This window comes from Hyperolius riggenbachi, chromosome 3, assembly GCF_040937935.1.
Source record: "Hyperolius riggenbachi isolate aHypRig1 chromosome 3, aHypRig1.pri, whole genome shotgun sequence".
NCBI classification, from domain to species: domain Eukaryota; kingdom Metazoa; phylum Chordata; class Amphibia; order Anura; family Hyperoliidae; genus Hyperolius; species Hyperolius riggenbachi.
The window spans coordinates 48,857,845-48,881,350 of NC_090648.1; the positions used below are offsets into that span (position 1 = coordinate 48,857,845).

The following is a 23,506-nucleotide window of genomic DNA, read 5'->3' on the forward strand; positions in this document are numbered from 1 at the left end:
TCTGTTCTCCCTGGCAGTGGTAGCAGCAGCACACAGACAGCAGAAGCTCAATGCAGCTACAGGAGGAGGAGTAATGTGTGTCAGGCAGTGTGATGTGACTGACATAATAGGCCCTGGTTCCTATCGGTGGTTCCAGGGCCGTTAATGAACATCATGAGGTTCCAGACAGCGGTCGTGAAGCCCACATTGTGTCCAATACACAATTGGAACAGCACAGTTTTCAACCCGGACACCTCTACAATAATTAAAATTTTTTTTTTAATTATTGCAGCTATTGTTGAGCGTAATAGCTGGTGGTGCATGGGCAGCAGCACCTTGTAATGTGTTCCCTGGCAGTGGAGAGGAGACACATTCAGCAGGAGGAAATATAACAGCAGGCAGCGTGAGGAGGATAAGTGTGTGGCAGACTGGCATTTGGCAGCAGGCAGGAGGGCAGGCAGCGAGACATAGTAGGCCCTGGTTCCTAGCGGTGGTTCCAGGGCCGTAAATGAACATCATGAGGTTCCAGACAGCGGTCGTGAAGCCCACATTGTGTCCAATACACAATTGGAACAACACAGTTTTTTAACCCGGACACCTCTACAATAATTACAATTTTTTTTTTCTTAATTATTGCAGCTATTGTTGAGCGTAATAGCTGGTGGCGCATGGGCAGCAGCACCTTGTAATGTGTTCCCTGGCAGTGGAGAGGAGACACATTCAGCAGGAGGAAATATAACAGCAGGCAGCGTGAGGAGGATAAGTGTGTGGCAGACTGGCATTTGGCAGCAGGCAGGAGGGCAGGCAGCGAGACATAGTAGGCCCTGGTTCCTGGCTAGCGGTGGTTCCAGGGCTGTAAATGAACATCATGAGGTTCCAGACAGCGGTCGTGAAGCCCACATTGTGTCCAATACACAATTGGAATAGCACAGTTTTCAACCCGGACACCTCTACAATAATTATTATTATTATTTTTTTTTAAAATTTTTGCAGCTATTGTTGAGCATAATAGCTGGTGGCGCATGGGCAGCAGCACCTTGTAATGTGTTCCCTGGCAGTGGAAACACACAGACAGCAGGAGGCAATACAGCAGCAGGCAGTGTGAGGAGGATGAGTGTGTGTGGTAGAGCACTTGAGAAAGGGCACATCGCCCGAAACGTTGTGCTGGTTGTGATATGCTGTGTATACTCTTGTAACACTCCAATAAATGGACATCGTTGGATAAGCATCCGCTGAGGGTTGAGTTCCTTATGGGATTTGTGTGGATTGACTGTGTGTGGTAGACTGGCATTTGGCAGCAGGCAGGAAGGCAGGCAGCGAGACATGGTAGGCCCTGGGTCCTAGCGGTGGTTCCAGGGCCGTAAATACACAGCATGAGGTTCCAGACAGCGGTCGTGAAGCCTACATTGTGTCCAATACACAATTGGGACAGCACAGTTTTCAACCCGGACACCTCTAAATTAATTACAATTTTTTTTTTCAAATTGAATGCAGCTATTTTTGAGCGTAATCGCTGGTGGCGCATGGGCAGCAGCACCTTGTAATGTGTTCCCTGGCAGTGGAAACACACAGACAGCAGGAGGCAATACAGCAGCAGGCAGCGTGAGGAGGATGAGTGTGTGTGGCAGACTGGCATTTGGCAGCAGGCAGGAGGGCAGGCAGCGAGACATAGTAGGCCCTGGGTCCTAGCGGTGGTTCCAGGGCCGTAAATACACAGCATGAGGTTCCAGACAGCGGTCGTGAAGCCCACATTGTGTCCAATACACAATTGGGACAGCACAGTTTTCAACCCGGACACCTCTAAATTAATTACAATTTTTTAATTTTTTTTTTTTTTCAAATTGAATGCAGCTATTTTTGAGCGTAATAGCTGGTGGCGCATGGGCAGCAGCACCTTGTAATGTGTTCCCTGGCAGTGGAGACACAGACAGCAGGAGGAAATACAACAACAGCAGCAGCAGCAGGTGTATGTGTGTGTGCCAGTCGTCACTTCATGTCCCCCTCTCGCCGACAACAGGGGCCATGAATTCGCCTTCCACCCAACCCTGGTTCATTTTGAGAAACGTCACTCTGTCCACAGACTTGTGAGACAGACGAGATCGCTTCTCAGTGACGACTCCACCGACTGCAGTGAAGCAACGCTCTGACAGTACGCTGGAAGGGGGGCATGAGAGCACTTCCAGGGCGTACTGCGCAAGCTCGCTCCAGATCGGCAGGTGCTTGACCCAATACTCCATGGGATCAACAGGGGCCACGCTGTCAAGCCCGCTGAAGGACCCCATGTAGTCAGCCACCATGCGGGTCAAGCGCTGCCTGTGACTAGGAGAAGGAGGCTGCTGCAGGCACCTCCTCTCTAGTCCTTGGCAGCTCTACACTCATGTAGAGCTCTTGGGTAAGAGACAGCAGGTCTGTGGTGCGCGTGCGCTTGCTGCTGGTGGATGCAGGCACCTGCTGCTGCCTCTGTGCTGGCTGGACAGTAGGGGTGGATGTCTGAGGGAAGGCTTCCTCCAAGCGCTCAACAAGGGAAAGCTGCACATCCCTCATTTGTTGTGCACGGTCTCCTCCTGCAGGCAGGAACTGGCTGAGCTTCCCCTTCAGACGTGGGTCCAGCATCATGCAGATCCAGATGTCCTCCCTCTGCTTCATCTGGATCACCCTTGGGTCCTTGCGCAGGCACCTCAGCAAGTGCGCTGCCATTGGGAAGAGTCTGGCCACGTCTGTTGGCACATCATCGGCATCCCCAGAGCCGAGAGTGCTGTCCTCCTCTTCCTCTGCCCCCTCCACCTCATCCTCTCTCCACCCCCACACCAGTCCAGCTGCGCTCTGCTGCTCCCCCTCATCAGCAGCAAGGTCAGGGACCTCCACCAACTCCGAGCCCTCCTTCTCAGATGTGGCCTGTAAAGCTGCCTGCAGCTCCTGCTGGTCCAAGGCTGCCGCTCCCTCTTCCAGCAGTGCATACAGGGCCCTGTCCAGCACACACACCATGGGCACCCACTCGCACACCATTGCATGGTCCCTGCTCACCATGTTGGTGGCCTGCAAGAAGGGTGCCAGGACTGAGCACACCTGCTGCATGTGCCCCCAGTCCTCCGTGGAGATGATGGACGGGAGGTTGGTGGTGGCACGCCCAGTTGCAGTGAGGGAGGCAACTGTTGCTCGTGCAACGTACTGGCTGACAGCCTGCCTCTGTTCAACCAGATGCTCCAACATTGCCAGGGTGGAGTTCCAGCGAGTTGGAACATCGAGCATGAGCCGGTGCTGTGGCAGGTGCTGCTCCTTCTGCACCTCTTCCAGGCTCGCCACGGCTGCAGGCGAGTGCCGGAAGTGACGCACAACCTTCCTTGCCGCCTCAAGGAGTCGGGTCAAGTCTCCCCTGCTGATTGCAGCAACCAGGTTTGCCCCATTGTCGGACACCACCTCTCCGACTCTGAGGTCTCTGGGGGTCAGTCAATTCCTCTCCTGCTCTCGGAGTTTGGCCAGGACGTGGTTCACCGTCAGTTTGGTCTTCCCCAGGCTGACCAATTCCAGCAGCGCTTGGCAGTGGCGGGGCTTCACGCTGCTGCTGAGGCGGGGGGTTTGGGCTGGTGTGCCGGAGGATGGAAGCGGATCAGAGGAACCTGCTGCTGTTCCGCTGACCCTGCATGGTGGCACCACCCACTGCGTTGTTGGTGCTGCTGCTGCTCTGACAGTGCCGGCAGATGCTGCTCCCCCCTCCTCACCCCCTTTCACCAAGCTGACCCAATGCGCGGTGAAGGACAGATAGCGGCCTGTCCCAAACCGGCTGCTCCACGAGTCCATGGTGACGTGGACCCGTTGACCCACCGCGTGCTCCAGCCCTCTCCCGACATTGGCCATCACAGAGCGGTGAAGTGCAGGGATGGCCATGCGTGCAAAATAATGTCGGCTGGGGATTGGCTAATCGGGGGCTGCACACATCAGGAACGCACGCATGTTGCTCCCCTCCTGCACAAGGGAATAAGGCAGGAGTTGGGAGCACATGGCCCGTGCCAGCAAGCCGTTCAGCTGACGCACGCAACGGCTGCTGGGAGGCAGAACCCTGACCACCCCCTGGAAGGTGTCGCTGAGCAGGGTCTGGCGAGGCCTTTTGCTGGCACGGGAAGCAGTGGAGGGAGCAGAGGAGGCAACTGAGGACTGGCTGCCAGAACAGGCCTCAGTGTCGGCGGCAGGAGTTGCAGAGGGTGGAGGAGCAGTGCGTTGCTGAAGCACTTTTGCTGCCGACGGCTTCGCAGTGGTGGCGGGTCTGCCACTGCCACTGCCAGCTTCCTTCAACTTCACGAACTCCTCATGCTCGTGAAAGTGTTTCCCTGCAAGGTGGTTGACCAGAGAGGTGGTGCCAAACACAGAGGGCTCCTTCCCTCTGCTGAGCTGCTTGCGGCACTGGTTGCAGGTGGCAAACTTGCACTCCAAATATGGAAGGGTGAAAAAATTCCATATTGGGGAGGTGAAGTTGCCCCTTCGGCTGGAAGGTGCTTCTGCCGCTGGTCTCCCTGTGGTGGTTGGGGGGGGGGGGGGGGTTCTTGGTGCGGCTGGTGGTGGCACTGGCAGAACTCATCTCCTGATCAGCACGCTGTGTGGCCTGCATACCATGCCCACTTGTGATCCTGCCCATGCCTGCGATGCTGATCCTTCTAGCAAGGCCCGCAGACGCATCCTCCTCCTCCTCCTCAGAGCTGATGACATCCCCACTCCCAGGACCTGGCAACCAGTCTTTGTCCTGCACCCTGTCATCATCATCCTCCACCTCCGTAAACATGTCCTGCTGGGATCCCCCAAACTCCGCTTCTGCATGCATGGGCGGATGGACAGTCACCACTGTCTGACTGTCCAAAGCATCATCCCCCAAAGTGCCCATGAGCATTCCTTCCTCTGCCAATTCTTCCGCAACAGCATTCCATAACCCCGCTGTGCTTGGGGATAAGAAGGTGCTGATTGACAGGGTGCTGATGTCACCCGCTGGGGCTGGAGAACTGCACTCCTCCTCCTGCTCCCCAGGCAGTGCTGGTCGGCTGCTGCTGCTCTTGCGAACAGGAGTGGTGGCGGGGGTGGAGGACTCGGTTCCAGAGCTAATGGTGGCCTGCCCATCCACCATCAGTTCCACCACAGCGTCTGCGTCCTTCTCCTCAATAGGATGGCTACGACCTGGCGGTGGGAGGAACATGTGGTAAAGCAAGGTGTAAAAAAACAAAGTACACCTAGCAGAGGATGGTTTCAATCTACCAACCTCTGGGTTATGGGCCCAGCACACTTCCACTGCACCACTCTGCTGCCACACAGTGAATGCTCCGTTGTAGGAAAAAATGATGTTTAACTTCTTGGACCAGACTTACTTCCTCCCTCCAAAAGACACACATACATCCCCATAAAATAATTTAGCAGCAACTGCATACACAGTCTCTGTGGCGCAATCAGTTAGCACATTCGGCTGTTAACTGAAAGGTTGGTGGTTCAAACCCACCCAGGGTCAGTCTTTCCTTTTGTGTTCTTAAGTTTCAAGGGCGAAAATGTCTTTTAAATGCGGAAAATGTCAGGTTTTTTTGCACAGGTAACAATAGTGTATTATTTTCATAGATTCCCCCAAGTGGGAAGAGTTTTACTTACTTCGTTCTGAGTGTGGGAAATATTAAAAAAAACGACGTGGGGTCCCCCTTCCCAGACCTCTTTAACCCCTTGTCCCCCTTGCAGGCTGGGATAGCCAGAATGCGGAGCACCGGCTGCGTGGGGCTCCGCACCCTGACTATACCAGCCCGCGTGGTCGATGGATTGGGGGGTCTCGGAAGGGGAGGGGCAGCCAAGCTTTCCCCTCCCCCTCCGAGCCCTTGTCCAATCCAAGGACAAGGGGCTCTTCTCCACCTCCGATGGGCGGTGGAGGTGGAGGCCGCGATTTCCTGGGGGGGAGGTTCATAGTGGAATCTGGGAGTCCTCTTTAAAAAGGGGTCCCCCAGATGCCCACCCCCCCTCCCAGGAGAAATGAGAATAGAGGTACTTGTACCCCTTACCCATTTCCTTTAAGAGTTAAAGTAAATAAACACACAGACACTTAGAAAAAGTATTTTAATTGAACAAAAAACATAACCACGAAAAAAGTCCTTTAATATTCTTAATTAACCATTAATACTTACCTGTCCCTTTAAATAAATGATCCCTCGCAATATCCTCGGAAATGTTCTATCAGTTACAATGTAACAAAGTTATTACAATGTAACAACTTTGTTACATTGTAACTACGCCGCACCCGACGTCACTCACCGCCGCCACAGCAGCCGCGTCTGTGCTGCAGGACCCGACAGAGCTCTGAGCTATATAGCTCAGAGCTCTCTAAGCATCTTTGTATTTGGGCTCCAAGGAGCCCCATTGGTCCTTAGCAGACCAATGGGGTTCCTTTAAATCAGAAGCTTGGCTGCCCCTCCCCTTCCGAGACCCCCCAATCCATGGACCATGCGGGCTGGTATAGTCAGGGTGCGGAGCCCCACGCGGCCGGTGCTCCGCATTCTGGCTATCCCAGCCTGCATGGGGGACAAGGGGTTAAAGAGGTCTGGGAGGGGGGGACCTCACGTCGTTTTTTTTTTATATTTCCCACACTCAGAACGAAGTAAGTAAAACTCTTCCCACTTGGGGGAATCTATGAAAATAATACACTATTGTTACCTGTGCAAAAAAAAACTGACATTTTCCGCATTTAAAAGACATTTTCGCCCTTGAAACTTAAAAATCGATTTTCTCAAAAACTATAAGGTCTTTTTGAAAAAAAATGTTTCCTCTTATTCCCACTGATCCCCTTAATTATTATTATTTAATGATTCATAAATTTGTAAAACATTATTTGTAAATGAATTTCAGTACAATATTTTTATAAACACTATTAATGCTTATCGTTTACACCCCGCGCCCTTTTTTCCCGACGCCCTTTTTTGACGTCCACGTTTCTTTCTACTGTGAGTTTCCCCAACTATATGCAGTAATCACCACACTCTGCGACTGGGATTGTTGTGGACTCTGCACTGGCAGTTTTTTGGAGTAACAAGCATAGCATACGAAGACCTGAGGAATATATTGGCCAATTCATGGTCATCTATAACAAGAATCAACCCCTAGAGCCACTGTCAATTCAATCTATCCACATTTCAGTGTTGTGGAAGTTACAGCTACTAAATGGGTCAGATTTTGGACTATAACGATTAAGTCATTGGGGACTGCAGCCCCACTGAAGTCTCTGGAGTCAGTCTGGTGAAATTGTTAATGTGATAGTTTAGATATTACATCTATTTGTGTTGGTTTTTAACATTTTGTATTGATGTCAATGATGTCAATGGTGTATTAAAAGGTTTTTTTCTATCTTTCACTTGCACCCAAGAGTCAATACTTTTTTGTGCATTGACATATTTAAAAAGGTTTTCTTTACAGCATGATTGGTTACAATGTAGAGCATCTTACCACAAGATGTCGTTTCTGCAAATTCTTGGATGCTTTCTTTGGACTGAAAGACCCATGGCTATATTTGCTAGCTAATTCCCAGAGGTGTGTATCCAGGGATTTTATCTGATGGCTATCTGGAGTCGGGAAGATTTTTTTCCCTTTTAGAACTGATTGGTCCAAGCCTTGTAAGGGTTTTTTTTTCTACTCCTCTTGATTAACTGGAATACTAAAGGATGTAGGCTAGTGTACTATATTTCTTTATATTTCAATATTTTACTATAAGTTCTGGTTAAACTTGATGTATGAGGGTCTTTTTTCAATAAAACTAAGGGTGGCCACTAATGATCTAATCTTTTTCATCCAATCTTACATTTCTATGAAATATAAGGGAACTGCCTATAGTATCCATTCAATATATTCACTCAACAATATATTCACTCAGTTTACTCTTCTACTACATAGATTTGGTAATATTGGATGAAAAAGATTGGATTCTTAGTGGCCACCCTAACTATGCATCTATAGGGGAAATCCCTACTGACTATTAGCCCACATACCTGTTCATCTATGCGTCTAAAAAAAAGGCATGCACTCATATCACAAATCAGGTACTCCCTATATGACTTAAAACTATTTTCTCAACAAAACCAAAGGTTTCATTTATTGGTATTCCATGGTATTATGATGACTGCGGTTACATAGGTAGTTTGGTTGAAAAAAGACATTTGTCCATCAAGTCCAACCAGAAAAATAAATAAATAAAATAAAACATCATCCTGCACCTATCCCAGTTGATCCAGGGGAAGGCAAAAAACCTCACAAGGCCTGGCTAATTAGACTTAAGGGAAACATTCCTTCCCGGTAAAATTCGACATTCTCTGATTGGAGGAAAACATCCAAGACTACTTCAGAAATATTTAGCCAATCACAGAATGCAGAAAAAAAATATTTAAAAAAGACTTCTAGGAAAAAAAATTATTTAAAAAAGACTTCTAGGAAATCTGAAAAATGGAGATTGGAAATCGGAAAACAGCATTTGCGGAAATCTGAATTTCCGCAGAATTGGAAATTGGCAATCCTGACCATCCCTACATCTAAGATGTAAATTTGCAGGACAGTGATTTACACATACCTGGCCTGCCCACATAGGTTTCGCATTGTGGTCCCATGTAGTCATCTAAACACAAACACTTATTACCATCATGAGTGCCACCATTTAAGCATTGAGGACCTGCAGAGAGAGAAAATAAAGAGTGTGAGCAACAGACTACAATTATCACTATTTCCATTCTACTCTTATTATGTAATCATTTGTCAGATTAACTAGCTCAGAGTTAATATGTAAGACACAAAGAAAAAATGAGAGCCCCAAATCGTGTAATACTTTTGATTGGTATTAGTAGCAATAAATCATAGGAATTTTACTCACAAACATGTACCACATGTATTAACGGTATTAGACGGCCGTTAACCCATTTCCCACACTTAGCACAAGAACTTTAAAATTGATTTTCTCAAAAACTGTAAGGTCTTTTTGAAAAATGTTTTTCCCTCTTCTCCCAACTGTCCTCCTTAACATACCCTGCAAATTGCTTCTAGCACAGACGAGGGCTTTGCTATTTACCACTAATATCGGTGGCTATTGACTTTAACTACCTAACGACCGCGTCAACCCCATGGGCGTGACCGCAGCGGCAGCCCCAGGACCGCCTAACGCCAATTGGCGTCAAGTCCTGGGGCCGGCTACTGAAGGAGATCATGCGCAGGCTGAACACGCATCTCCTGCTTGGGATCGCCGCTCGGGAGACTGTTAGATGGTGAAACCGCCGTATTTCCACTAAGTACAGCACTGTGCTGTCCCCCTGGCACACAAGAGAGTGATCAGCTCTCATAGACTGGAGCCTATGACAGCCGATCGCATCATTGGCTGGCTGGGGGGGAGGGAGAGTTTTCAGGGCACAGAAATAAATACATAAATAGTAAATTTTATTAAAAAAAACATAAATATTTATACAAACATAAATAAACACAGGGGGGGGGGATCAGACCCCACCAACAGATAGCTCTATTGGTGGGGAAAAAAGGAGTGTGGGGGGAATCACTTGTGTGCTGTGTTGCTGTGTTGTGCGGCCCTGCAGCTTGGCCTTAAGGCTGCAGTGGCCAATTTAGTGAAAATTGGCCTGGTTTTTAGGGGGGTTTAACACTGCGGTCCTCAAGAGGTTCATGTGAAAAATGCAAATGTAAATTTTGTTAACCACTTTCTCCACGCCGATTGGTGTGCACGTGGCAGCTCCCCCAGGACCGCTCAATTCCAATTGGCGTGAAGTCCTGTGGGTGTGTTATGCAGGAGATCGAGTGTGCCAATGCGCGCACATCTCCGCTCCGTCATCAGTCTCCCAGGGGTGAAACCGCCATCTATTTACATTGTACAGTGCTGCAATCTACGGCTGATGCCTATGACAGGCGATCATACACTTATCAATCTGTAACAATGGATGGCTATGAATGAAAGTCACCTGGAAATATATTTATTTTGACTTTAGGTTCACTTTAAGGGCTTGATTCACTAAAGCATGATAACTGCTATCACAGCAGTTATCACGCGAGCTGACATAACGCGGACAGCGTACTTCGCATGATAAGCGAAGGTTATTGCACGATCACGGGCGCTTTTCACATGAAGCATGCACGTGATCGCATGATAACCTTTGCTCATCACGCGAAGTAACGATGTTCACAATGTGTGTGCCCAGGTCCTCATCCTTGTACCAAAGGGTCAATTATAGCTCAGACTTCCAAAGGACCAATGCCACACCAGATAAGTATAGCTCAAATACTTGTATTAGGTCATCAAAAATGACAACAGCAAACGACAGCCTGCTGTTTCGGCCTAAAAGACCTTTCTCAAGTTGCTTCAATGTTGAAATGGGAAACGTCCTTGTTTAATCCTAAGCTTATATGAGCATAAATGTGTAAAGTGTGAGTGCCTATATGACTTAAAACTATTTTCTCAACAAAACCAAAGGTTTCATTTATTGGTATTCCATGGTATTATGATGACTGCGGTTACATAGGTAGTTTGGTTGAAAAAAGACATTTGTCCATCAAGTCCAACCAGAAAAATAAATAAATAAAATAAAACATCATCCTGCACCTATCCCAGTTGATCCAGGGGAAGGCAAAAAACCTCACAAGGCCTGGCTAATTACACTTAAGGGAAACATTCCTTCCCGGTAAAATTCGACATTCTCTGATTGGAGGAAAACATCCAAGACTACTTCAGAAATATTTAGCCAATCACAGAATGCAGAAAAAAAAATATTTAAAGACTTCTAGGGAAAAAAATTATTTAAAAAAGACTTCTAGGAAATCTGAAAAATGGAGATTGGAAATCGGAAAACAGCATTTGCGGAAATCTGAATTTCCGCAGAATTGGAAATTGGCAATCCTGACCATCCCTACATCTCAGATGTAAATTTGCAGGACAGTGATTTACACATACCTGGCCTGCCCACATAGGTTTCGCATTGTGGTCCCATGTAGTCATCTGAACACAAACACTTATAACCATTATGAGTACCGCCATTTAAGCATTGAGGACCTGCAGAGAGAGAAAATAAAGAGTGTGAGCAACAGACTACAATTATCACTATTTCCATTCTACTCTTATTATGTAATAATTTGTCAGATTAACTAGCTCAGAGTTAATATGTAAGACACAAAGAAAAAATGAGAGCCCCAAATAGTGTAATACTTTTAATTGGTATTAGTAGCAATAAATCATAGGAATTTTACTCACAAACATGTACCACATGTATTAACGGTATTAGACGGCCGTTAACCCATTTCCCACACTTAGCACAAGAACTTTAAAATTGATTTTCTCAAAAACTATAAGGTCTTTTTGAAAAATGTTTTTCCCTCTTCTTCCAACTGTCCTCCTTAACATACCCTGCAAATTGCTTCTAGCACAGACGGGGGCTTTGCTATTAACCACTAATATTGGTGGCTATTGACTTCAACTACCTAACGACCGCGTCAACCCCATGGGCGTGACCGCAGCGGCAGTCCCAGGACCGCCTAACGCCAATTGGCGTCAAGTCCTGGGGCCGACTACTGAAGGAGATCATGCGCAGGTTGAACACGCATCTCCTGCTTGGGATCGCCGCTCGGGAGACTGTTAGATGGTGAAACCGCCGTATTTCCACTAAGTACAGCGCTGCGCTGTCCCCCTGGCACACAAGAGAGTGATCGGCTCTCATAGGCTGGAGCCTATGACAGCCGATCGCATCATTGGCTGGCTGGGGGGGAGGGAGAGTTATCAGGGCACAGAAATAAATACATAAATAGTAAATTGTATTTAAAAAAAACATAAATATTTATACAAACAAAAATAAACACGGGGGGGGGGGGTGATCAGACCCCACCAACAGATAGCTCAATTGGTGGGGGAAAAAGGAGTGTGGGGGGGGAGATCACTTGTGTGCTGTGCTGTGCGGCCCTGCAGCTTGGCCCTAAGGCTGCAGTGGCCAATTTAGTGAAAATTGGCCTGGTTTTTAGGGGGGTTTAACACTGCGGTCCTCAAGAGGTTCATGTGAAAAATGCAAATGTAAATTTTGTTAACCACTTTCTCCACGCCGATTGGTGTGAACGTGGCAGCTCCCCCAGGACCGCTCAATTCCAATTGGCGTGAAGTCCTGTGGGTGTGTTATGCAGGAGATCGAGTGTGCCAATGCGCGCGCATCTCTGCTCTGTCATCAGTCTCCCAGCGGTGAAACCACCATCTATTTACATTGTACAGTGCTGCAATCTACTGCTGATGCCTATGACAGGCGATCATACACTTATCAATCTGTAACAATGGACGGCTATGAATGAAAGTCACCTGGAAATATATTTATTTTGACTTTAGGTTCACTTTAAGGGCTTGATTCACTAAAACATGATAACTGCTATCACAGCAGTTATCATGCAAGCTGACATAACGCGGACAGTGTACTTCGCATGATAAGCGAAGGTTATTGCACGATCACGGGCGCTTTTAACGTGAAGCATGCATGTAATCGCATGATAACCTTTGCTCATCACGCGAAGTAACGATGTTCACAATGTGTGTGCCCAGGTCCTCATCCTTGTACCAAAGGGTCAATTATAGCTCAGACTTCCAAAGGACCAATGCCACACCAGATAAGTATAGCTCAAATACTAGCTCAAATATAGCTCAAATACCAAATACTATTAGGTCATCAAAAATGACAACAGCAAACGACAGCCTGCTGTTTCGGCCTAAAAGACCTTTCTCAAGTTGCTTCAATGTTGAAATGGGAAACGTCCTTGTTTAACCCTAAGCTTATATGAGCATAAATGTGTAAAGTGTGAAAATAAAGTGTAAAGAAAGCAGAGTCACAAAATGTTGCTTTCTACTCACCTGGTGAAGCAGTAGTAGTAATTGTTGTAGAGCTGGTTGTAGACAATACTGTGGTGACAGTTGTCAATGTGTGTGTTGTAGTATCTAAAAGATTAACAACAAAACCTTTGTAAAGTGCCTTTCTCCCATAAAACGCTTCGGCCATGATTCACAAAAGCTTTTTCACCTGATCTGTGTTACATTTTTAATCTTCCAAAGAGCAAAAATAAAGTATAATTAAGGTAAGAAAAGTAATATTGGAATGAAGTTAAACAGGAACAGCTTACTTTGAGTGATTATTTTGATTGTAAATTTGCTGAAAGTTTATTTGTATCAATTAGGTGATAAATACGTCATTTATGAGAAGTTTTGTGAATAGAGCCCATAGACTTGTTTCAGATCAGTACATAGCTGTAGCTTAGAATGTGTTACATGAGCAAGTTATGGGAGTATAAATGCCAGACTAATAAGGTGGCTTTTCAGTTTTGCTTTAAACGATTCCAGGGTTGAAGTTTTCTTGATTGAGTGTGGGAAGGCATTCCAAAGGGTAGGGGCAGCATGACAGAAGGCTGTGGTTCCAAACATTTTACGTTTTACTCTGGGGGTAGTCAGGTAATTAGACTTAGTGAATGTTGATAGCTCAATGAGGATTCACATTGGTCTGTTAAAGGAGCAATGGGGAGCCCCGGTGGCAATTTTAAAGATGCATTGCCAGGGCTTGCTATACTTTAGTATAGCAAATACAGGTGGTGATGTGTATGGGCGCTGTTCATTGCTCCTCGTGGGGTTCCAGAGTAAGACTCTGATGTCGATAGGGAAGCTCACCTCACTCCATAGTGCACATTTGTTCGAGGTTTTAAACAAGGGTCTTATACCCATATTCAATGCCTAGGAGAATGTGTAACTACCAGAGTAACTGCTATCATGTATGATGCAGCAGGCCCCAAGGGGTGATTTCTCATTACATTGAAAAGCCCCCTTTAATGTAAGTTGGGCCCCCAGACATTAAAACCCTAGTTGGAATGGGTATAGGGGTACATTAGTACTACTTACACATTCCCACAAAATGTTAAAAGCAAAACATTAAAAATAACAGTTTAAAAATATCCTGGGACACTGAATGGGAACAGTTACTTTCCTGTAGTCTCTAACAGTGGTTGCAGGAGTTCAACCCACCCTTGTGAGTGTAAATTACTAACTCGGATCTTATCTATCCTAACATTACTGCACCATTAGGCTCCTGGTCTCTCTCAATGCATAATCTTGGCGGTTAAATCTTTAAAGGAAACCAGAGCTCAGACAAAGAACAAGATTTATACATACCTGAGGCTTCCTCCAGCCCCATCCGCTAGAATCGCTCCCACGCCGCCGTCCTCTGATGTCTGCAGCTTCAGTACCGGGTCCCCGCACTTCCTTCAGTCGGAGCCAGTCTGGCGTAAGAGAAGTGCGCCCTCTATGTCTCTTCAGCAGCTACTGGAGAGATACGCAAAGAGCGCACTTCCCTTACATCAGACTGGCTCCGACTGATGGAAGTGTGGGGTCCCAGTACTGGAGCTGCAGACATCAGAGGACGGCGGCGTGGGGGCGATTCTAGCGGATGGGGCTGGAGGAAGCCCCAGGTATGTATAAATCTTTTTCTTTGTCTGAGTTCTGGTACACTTTAACCACCGAGATTCATCACACAGTCATTAATTTAAATAATTGTTTACCAGTGGTAGATTCTGTGGTTGTTGAGGTTGAAGTAATGGCAGCTGTACAGTTTCCATCAGTACAAGGCACTGGTGTGGTTCTCTCAGTAATGGTAGGTATTGTCCCACCTGAAACAAGAAAATGTAGAGATAACCGTGCAACAATGTGGTGACATCTAAAAAACAAATTCTCCAAACATAGTTTTCTACATATTATCTGGACGGGTATTGGCATCAATCCAACCAGTTTCTCTTTTATTTTCCTCACTCTGGACTCCAAGCCCAGCAACAGTAATGTAACCCTTGCTAGACTTCTCAAGATACTGCTCTCTGGCATGAAGAAAAGAAAGTGTTCTGGCCTCTAATGTAGTCTACAGCAGCAAGCTTGACATAGGGCAGATTCATCAGGTGAATTTTTGGGGATATTTAAAAGAGTTTTCTTAGTTACTTACAGGCTCCACTGAGGCCATAATAGTCAGTATATTTTTCTCCCATTGACTTCAAGGGAATTTAAAACCTGGCTTTTGAATTTCTCTTTACAAAACATTTTTACCACCTGGGGCAAACCGCTGTTGAACTGAGCTGAGGCAAATTCTACCACAATTAGTTCTAAGGCTAAGGTAATATAGAAACACTTTTACAAAAAGATCTTATACAAAAAGAAATACCAAACAATTGAGTGTGTATTAACACCACTCATACATACAGTACATCTCCATCATGGCTGAATAAACGCCCCCTCCATTCAATCCAGCAGCAGAGGAATAGTCAGCACACCACTGAAGGTACATACACATGTCAGATTTTTCTAAACGACGTTTGGACGTTTTAATGTATAGTCTTTTGGACATCAAATCGGGCATGTGTACGGTCGGTCATTCAGCTGATAAGATGGATTTCAATGATCTGCTTGGCGGATTGTTCAAATATAGTCTTATCAGCTAAACGACCGACTGTACACATGCCCAATCTGACGTCCAAACGACCGGTCGTTCAAACGTCCAAACGACCAGTCGTTTAGAAAAAAATGATCTGTGTACGAGCCTTTATATCATTGAGCCCTCACACATGATGATAACAACAGTCTACAATGCAATCTTTAAGGTGGCCATTACCGATAAAATCCCACAGTCAAACAATAGTTTCTGATCACAACAGTGATTGATCAAAAATGATTGGTTGTGCCAATTAAAGGGAATCTGATGTGAAATTAAACTTATGAGCTAAATAAATGTTTGTATGTGTCTCATATTGTTTCCAGTATAGGAAAACTTAAGAAACTTCAGTTGTTGTTTATGCAAAAGAGCAAATACATTTTTGTATGTGTAGTACAGCTAAGAAATAGTAGCAAAGAAATGTGTCTCATATTGTTTCCAGTATAGGAAGAGTTAAGAAACTTCAGTTGTTGTCTATGCAAAAGAGCTTCTCTGAGCTCTCCGACCAAGCTTGGTCAGCTACAATGCTGTTTTCTGAAAGCAGATAAGATGTTTGACTGAAGTGTGACTGCATTTGCTGCATGCTTCTTTTAAGTGTGTGTTTCAGACACTACTGATGCACAAAAGATCAGCAGGACTGCCAGGCATTTGGTATTGTTTAAAAGGAAATAAATATGGCAGCCACCATATCCTCATTGTCCTTATGGTGCGCAGACAGTACATTTTCATAACTCCAGCTGTATTTTGTGTGCACTGTCTGCCCATTGTAAAGCTTAGTAAAGGCTGATTGTTTGGCATTGACAATTCCAGTAACAAAACCCACCAAGCTGAGCTGCCAGTGATAGGAAATGCATTTACTTCTTTTCGAACTTTCAGTTCATACATGCTAACGACAGTTACTGAATATACCATGACAGGATAACTAGCAATGATAAATCCTCACCAGAGGTGGTTGTTGGGGCTGACGTAGTGGCAGCTGTACAGGTTCCCTCAGCACAGGTCACGGGCATGGTGCTTGCAGTAGTGGCTAAGACAAGATATTCCATACATCAATACAGATTCATGATAAATTGACTGATATATATATATATATATATATATATATATATACACTTCATGCAGCTCTGAAGATCTTATGTAAAAATAAAGCAAAAAACAAAACAAAACAGAGGAATAGTCTGTAGACCACACATGTCATTGAGCCCTCACACATGATGATAATATAATGCTCCATATGTAATCTTTAGGGTGGCCATTACTGATAAAATCCCATGGCCAAACAATCGTTTCCAATCACCACAGTGATTAATCAGAAATGGCTGTGTCCATTAATGACCGAATTCTCACTAACCAATTCTATCAGATTAATGGAATTGATCCATTTTTGGGATCAATTCCATCAATTTGAACGGATTAGTTGGTGGGGATTCAACAATTAATATACATGACCGGTCAGTTTCGATTGATAACGCTGATCGGAAATGATCGGTCGTCCGCTAGATTGCTTTGTTCATGACCCCCTTAAGTTTCTTTAATTGGCCTCTAGCCTTGAATTGTGTTGGCATCAGGAACATTGGCACTGGATTTCATCAAGCAAACATTAGGGACATCTTAAATAGAGATGGCCCGAACCTCTGATTTTTGGTTCGCGAACCAGGTTCGTGAACTTCCGCAAAACGTTTGGTTAGCGCGAACTTCCGCGAACCGCAATAGACTTCAATGGGGTGGTGAACTTGGAAAACTAGGAACATTTATGCTGGCCACAAAAGTGATGGAAAAGATGTTTCAAGGGGTCTAACATCTAAGTTTTTACATGGATGAGTGGGATAGACGCCAGAAGTCCCGGGGAAAAATCTGTATTTGACGCAAAGCAGCGTTTTAAGGGCAGAAATCACATTGAATGCTAAATTGCAGGCCTAAAGTGCTTTAAAACATCTTGCATGTGTATACATCAATCAGGGAGTGTAATTAGAGTACTGCTTCACACTGACCCACCAAACTCACTGTGTATCGCACCGCAAACAGCTGTTTGCGTAGTGACGGCCGTGCTGGAATGGTGCGCACCATGGCCAGAGTGCAGGCCATGGCAGTCTTCAAGCCCTTATGGTCGCTGGGCTGAGGTAGCTGAATGACAGAACAGTGACTGTCCCGCTGACCAAATTTGGTCTGAATTCTGTTCCTGGTGGGGGCCATGTCTTTGCCCACAGTTTAGGCTAAATCCTGATGGCATTTCTGCCCTTTACTTTTTTTCTTTTCTCCTCCAATCGCTGAGTCACCTCAGCCTTTCTTGTAAACACAAGTGAACAGGAGATCAGGTTTCAGATAAGCAGCTAGGAAGGGAAATAAATGGAAGAGGAGGAATATATTATAGATAAAAAGAACCCCCAGCATGCAACTGTTTGGCACTGACTACTAAATGGCCAGTGTTCCTTAAGTATGTGATAACTCCAAATCACAACAGCAGAAAAAGTTTTGAACGTTTTGAATGCAGGATTAGCATCTTTATCACTTAATACACTCAGACCAGTTGTTGTTGAAATTTGATTTTTATGGTGACAATCCCACTTTCAGTTCATACATGCTGAGAACAGTAACTGAATATACCGTGACAGGATAACTAGTAATGATAAATCCTCACCGGAGGTGGCTGTTTGGGCTGATGTAGTGGCAGCAGTACAGGTTCCCTCAGCACAAGTCACGGGCGTGGTGCTTGCAGTAGTGGCTAAAACAAGATATTCCATACATCATTACAGATTCATGATTAATTGACTGACATGTAATTCCATTCCCTGCAGCCCCTGTAGATTGTATCCTACCTAATAAAACCCCACTGTCCCTGTGTCCCCTGTCCCTGTGACCATGATTTTTGCCAGCACGCATGTGTGGCATACAGACAACCGGAGGACGAGGGCAGGGGGGCAGCTGTTGGTGCGCAAGGCGGGGAGCACAGGCGGGCACCCTTGGGAAGATATTCCATACATTATTACAGATTCATGATACATTGACTGACATATACTGTATTTTTATTCCCTGCTGCCCTGTAGAACTTATATAATAAGAAAGAAGAACAACTCCACCTCATACAGGTAGTTTTATTTCCCCTCTCTTCTTAGATCTTGATAAACCTAAAGCTTCTTTAAAGAGTTATTATTAAATAAAAATAAATAAAAATGAGTTTAACATATCTGTGTTCTGCTTGCACTCCCTTGGAATCATCCTGTATCCATGCTGTCCTTCCATAACCCTCCAGTGAGCAGCGGCGAGACCTTCAAAGCTGGGTGGTTGCATCCAGTCGGAGGCTACTGCGCATGCACAGCCCCGAGCCGCATGCACCCTGATTGTGCTTCCATTGCTGGGAGTTTTATGTGCATGCACTGCCCTGAGCCACGTGCACCCTGATCGTGCTTCCATTGCTGGGAGTTTTCTGCGCATGCACTGCCCTGAGCCACGTGCACCCTGATCGTGCTTTCATTGCTGGGAGTTTTCTGCACATGCGCAGTAGCGATTTTCCCATACAGCACATTCACAGAATGCTGCCGTGCATAGGGACGCAGTAAGGAGGCAGGGCCGTTTCTTGCCCCGTTCAGCCGGTTCTGCTGAACGGGGCGGCGATGAGAGACAGATTGGGGGGGGGCGCCAGGCAGAAGGATGTGACTGCTAGGAGCCGGTGACGCGCGGATGCGGTGCAGCGAGAGGCAGGAGGAGCCGTGCGCACCAGCGCGATCACCGGCTTCAGTTTGCGTACCTCCCCCCCCCCAGTGTGCCTCCCGTTGCTGCCTGCCTCTCTTGCAGACCTCAGCACTGGCGGCGACCCGACCGGAGAGCGTCAGAGCAGAGCGCACACTACCGCAGACAATGCACATGCGAAAGTGATGTCATTGATCATGACCACTTCCTGGATGCCATGAAGTGATGCTGGCGGTAGTGTGCGCTCTGCCGTTCTCTGGTTGGGTCGCCGCCAGCTCTGAGTTCTGTGCCGTGCTCCGGTTGGGTCGGCGCCAGCTCTAAGGTCTGTGTAAGCCCGGCATAGCACCCTGCAGAGCACCCAGCCCAGCAAAGCACCCTGCACAGCCCCCAGCACCCAGCCCAGCAAAGCACGCTGCACAGCCCCCAGCATCCAGCCCAGCATAACACCCCGAAGAGCCCCCAGCCCAGCAAAACACCCTGCACAGCCCCCAGCACCCAGCCCAGCAAAGCACCCTGCACAGCCCCCAGCATCCAGCCCAGCATAGCACCCTGCACAGCCCCCAGCATCCAGCCCAGCAAAGCACCCTGCACAGCCCCCAGCATGCAGCCCAACATAGCACCCTGCAGAGCCCACAGCCCAGCAAAGCACCCTGCACAGCCCCCAGCACCCAGCCCAGCAAAGCACCCTGCAGAGCCCCCAGCATCCAGCCCAGCATAGCACCCTGCAGAGCCCCCAGCATCCAGCCCAGCAAAGCACCCTGCACAGCCCCCAGCATGCAGCCCAACATAGCACCCTGCTGAGCCCCCAGCCCAGCAAAGCACCCTGCACAGCCCCCAGCACGCAGCCCAACATAGCACCCTGCTGAGCCCCCAGCCCAGCAAAGCACCCTGCACAGCCCCAGCACCCAGCCCAGCATAGCACCCTGCAGAGCACCCAGCCCAGCAAAGCACCCTGCACAGCCTCCAGCATGCAGCCCAACATAGCACCCTGCAGAGCACCCAGCATAGCACCCTGCAGAGCCCCCAGCATGCAGCCCAGCAAAGCACCCTGCAGAGCCCCCACCATCCAACCCAGCAAAGCACCCTGCACAGCCCCCAGCATACAGCCCAACATAGCACCCTGCAGAGCCCCCAGCCCAGCAAAGCACCCTGCACAGCCCCAGCACCCAGCCCAGCATAGCACCCTGCAGAGCACCCAGCCCAGCAAAGCACCCTGCACAGCCCCCAGCATGCAGCCCAACATAGCACCCTGCCGAGCACCCAGCCCAGCATAGCACCCTGCACAGCCCCCAGCATGCAGCCCAGCAAAGCACCCTGCACAGCCCCCAGCATGCAGCCCAGCAAAGCACCCTACACAGCCCCCAGCATGCAGCCCAACATAGCACCCTGCAGAGCACCCAGCCCAGCATAGCACCCTGCACAGCCCCCAGCATGAAGCCCAGCAAAGCACCCTGCACAGCCCCCAGCATGCAGCCCAGCAAAGCACCCTGCACAGCCTCCAGCATGCAGCCCACTATAGCACCCTGCAGAGCACCCAGCATAGCACCCTGCACAGCCCCCAGCATGCAGCCCAGCAAAGCACCCTGCACAGCCCCCAGCATGCAGCCCAGCAAAGCACCCTGCACAGCCCCCAGCATGCAGCCCAACATAGCACCCTGCAGAGCACCCAGCCCAGCAAAGCACCCTGCACAGCCCCAGCACCCAGCCCAGCATAGCACCCTGCACAGCCCCCAGCATGCAGCCCAGCATAGCACCCTGCACAGCCCCCAGCATGCAGCCCAGCAAAGCACCCTGCACAGCCCCCAGCATGCAGCCCAGCATAGCACCCTGCACAGCCCCCAGCATGCAGCCCAGCACAGCACCCTGCACATCCCCCAGCATGCAGCCCAGCATAGCACCCTGCAGAGCCCCAGCATGCAGCCCAGCATAGCACCCAGCAGAGGCCCAGCACCCAACCCAGCATAGATCCCTGCAGAGCCCCAGCACCCAGCCCAGCATAGCACCCTGCACAGCCCCCAGCATGCAGCCCAGCATAGCACCCTGCACAGCCCCCAGCATAGCACCCTGCACAGCCCCCAGCATGCAGCCCAGCAAATTAAAAAAAATGGTGAGTTGGTTTCAAGAAGCCTTTTGACATGATTTCACTTAGCAGCTCTGATTTTGGGGAAGTAAGGGGGGGGGAGGGTTGGGGGGGGGCATATTTTTTGACTCTCGAACTGGGTGAAATTTAACCTAGAAACTGCCCTGTAAGGAGGCACATGGCTGGCTAGCTTCAGGGGGTCACCACTATTGTCAGGAGGGTCTCAGAAGGATGGCGTGGGCATGGGATGACTCCAGGGGGTTGCAAGAAGACCCAGGTAAGGTAAACTTTAGCTCTTTAGATTTCCTTTAAGGCAAGATGAATGCAGCAAATTAAATTAGCTGTTTTTTAACCTCTTAAGGACCACGGGCTTAAACCCCCCCTAAAGACCAGGACATTTTTTCACAAATTGGGCCACTGCTGCTTAAAGGCCTTGCTGCAGGGCCGCACAACTCAGCACACAAGTGATCCCCTTCCCTTTTCTGTCCACCAACAGAGGTGGAAATTTTACCGTTTTTTTTTACAAGGATCGCCCTCCCTCCCCCCGCCAGCCAATCACTGTGATCAGCTGTCATAGGCATCAGCCTATGACAGCCGATAACTTCTGTGGGTGTCAGGGACACAGCCGTGTCATAGATTGCAGCGCTGTACCATGTAAATAGACAGCGGTTTCGCTGTCTAACAGTCTCCTAGTGGCGATTGCCGCTGCAAGACTGATGGGGCAGAGTTCCATCATCCAAGCGAAGATGCGCGCTCATCGGCAAAACACGCCCCCAGACTGCCATGGTTATAAGGCTATACTCATAAATCAGGACCAAATAAGTTAGCATTTAAATACTTTTTACATTCTTCTATATCCAGGCTGAAGAAAAATCACCCCTCAATTGGGCTGAGCAGTAAAAGGATGCCTGAAGTCATGAACCCTCAGGCAGGGAACACACTTGACTGTTTTCATACACGTTTTCTGCTCAGAAAAACTGAGAACTCATGTTAATCAATGGGCTAGTTCACACTTAGGCTTCTTGCACACAGGGACGTTACAGGCGCACGTTAGTGCAGCCTGTAACGCTCCCCCAACACACAGCAATGTAACACAAGTGGGCTGTTCACACTGCCCACGTTGCGTTACATTGTAACGCAGCAAAGTGCTGCATGCTGTGCGTTCTACGCGGCTAAGCCACGTTAGACTGTTTGCACATGCTCAGTCATGTTGGGGAGGAGGGGAGAGCGGCCGGGCACATGGCTAATTAATATTCACTGCACTCAGTGACGTGCAGTGTTTACTTCCTGGAGCAACCGCTCTGTGCAGTGATTGGCCAGGCGGGACCATGTGATGCCGCATGCGTCCAAGAGTACGCATCACGGACGCCAGAGTGAGCTGCACAACGCGGCTCACTCCATCATAAACACCAGAGAGCACCAGGCGTTGCGTTAGGGGCACATTATGTGCCCTAAAACATCCCCTAAACCCAACGTCCTGGTGTGTAACTAGCCTAAATGTGTTTTTTGCACGCAGAAAAAAAAATGACATTCTGCATCATGATTCTGCACATTTTGTCAGTTTTCTGTATCAGTTACATGAGCTGCTGTGAAAAAAATATGCACATGCATAGAAACACACTTAGGGAGATACCGGTCAGTTGCAACTAAAACTTCCAAGCACCGGAACAGCGTCTTCCCTCAGGCGGGAACCATGCTTAATGCAGGGCCACATAGATCTACTAGGACTTGGAAGCATAACAGCACATAACTGAAAACGAAAGCTTCTCACCCTTTTTACTAACACTTTAACTTATATACTGTCCTTGAGTTGTAATATCTATGCTGTCTGTCCTTGTATAGGTTTGTCTGTACCTGGTAAGCAACTGCCAAGTCAAATTCCTTGTAAGTGCAAACTTACTTGGACAAAAAAAATGGATTCCAATGTTCATAACAAATAATGTAATACACCTTGATTGGCTAATAATGGTAATAATGTCTTACCAGAGGTGGGTGTTGTCACTGTTAGGGGTGAAGCAGTGACAGCTGTACAGTTTTCATCAGCACAAGTCACTGCAGTGGTGCTCTCAGTAGTGGCAGACATTGTACTAACTAAAACAAGAAAATGTTAAAGCATCAATGCAACAATGTGGTGACATACAAATCATACTCCACCCAGTAGTGGTATCCCAGTTTCTAGAGAGTTAAGGCTGGTTCACATGGGCTTCTGCCGAGCTTTGACTCGGTGCCACGTTCAAACGCCGACGTTTAGACGCTAGCTTTTGAAGGCTTTTGGGAAGCTTTCAAGGCTAGCAGT

General features: G+C 47.8%; 1 protein-coding gene across 1 annotated transcript in view; it reads right to left on the bottom strand.

Moving 5' to 3' along the window:
* LOC137562093 (mucin-3A-like) overlaps positions 1 to 23,272 on the bottom strand; it is a 42,819-nt gene extending 19,547 nt beyond the window's left edge. Inside the window, exons 1-7 of the mRNA XM_068273429.1 lie at positions 23,194 to 23,272; positions 18,082 to 18,165; positions 16,387 to 16,470; positions 14,530 to 14,637; positions 12,842 to 12,925; positions 10,916 to 11,014; positions 8,546 to 8,644 (exon numbers count right to left, since the gene is read on the bottom strand). Of these exons, the coding sequence (XP_068129530.1) occupies positions 8,546 to 8,644; positions 10,916 to 11,014; positions 12,842 to 12,925; positions 14,530 to 14,637; positions 16,387 to 16,453 (457 nt within the window). The 5' untranslated portion in view covers positions 16,454 to 16,470; positions 18,082 to 18,165; positions 23,194 to 23,272. The remainder of the gene's footprint in view (positions 1 to 8,545; positions 8,645 to 10,915; positions 11,015 to 12,841; positions 12,926 to 14,529; positions 14,638 to 16,386; positions 16,471 to 18,081; positions 18,166 to 23,193) is intronic.
* Between the last annotated feature and the right edge of the window lie 234 nt (positions 23,273 to 23,506).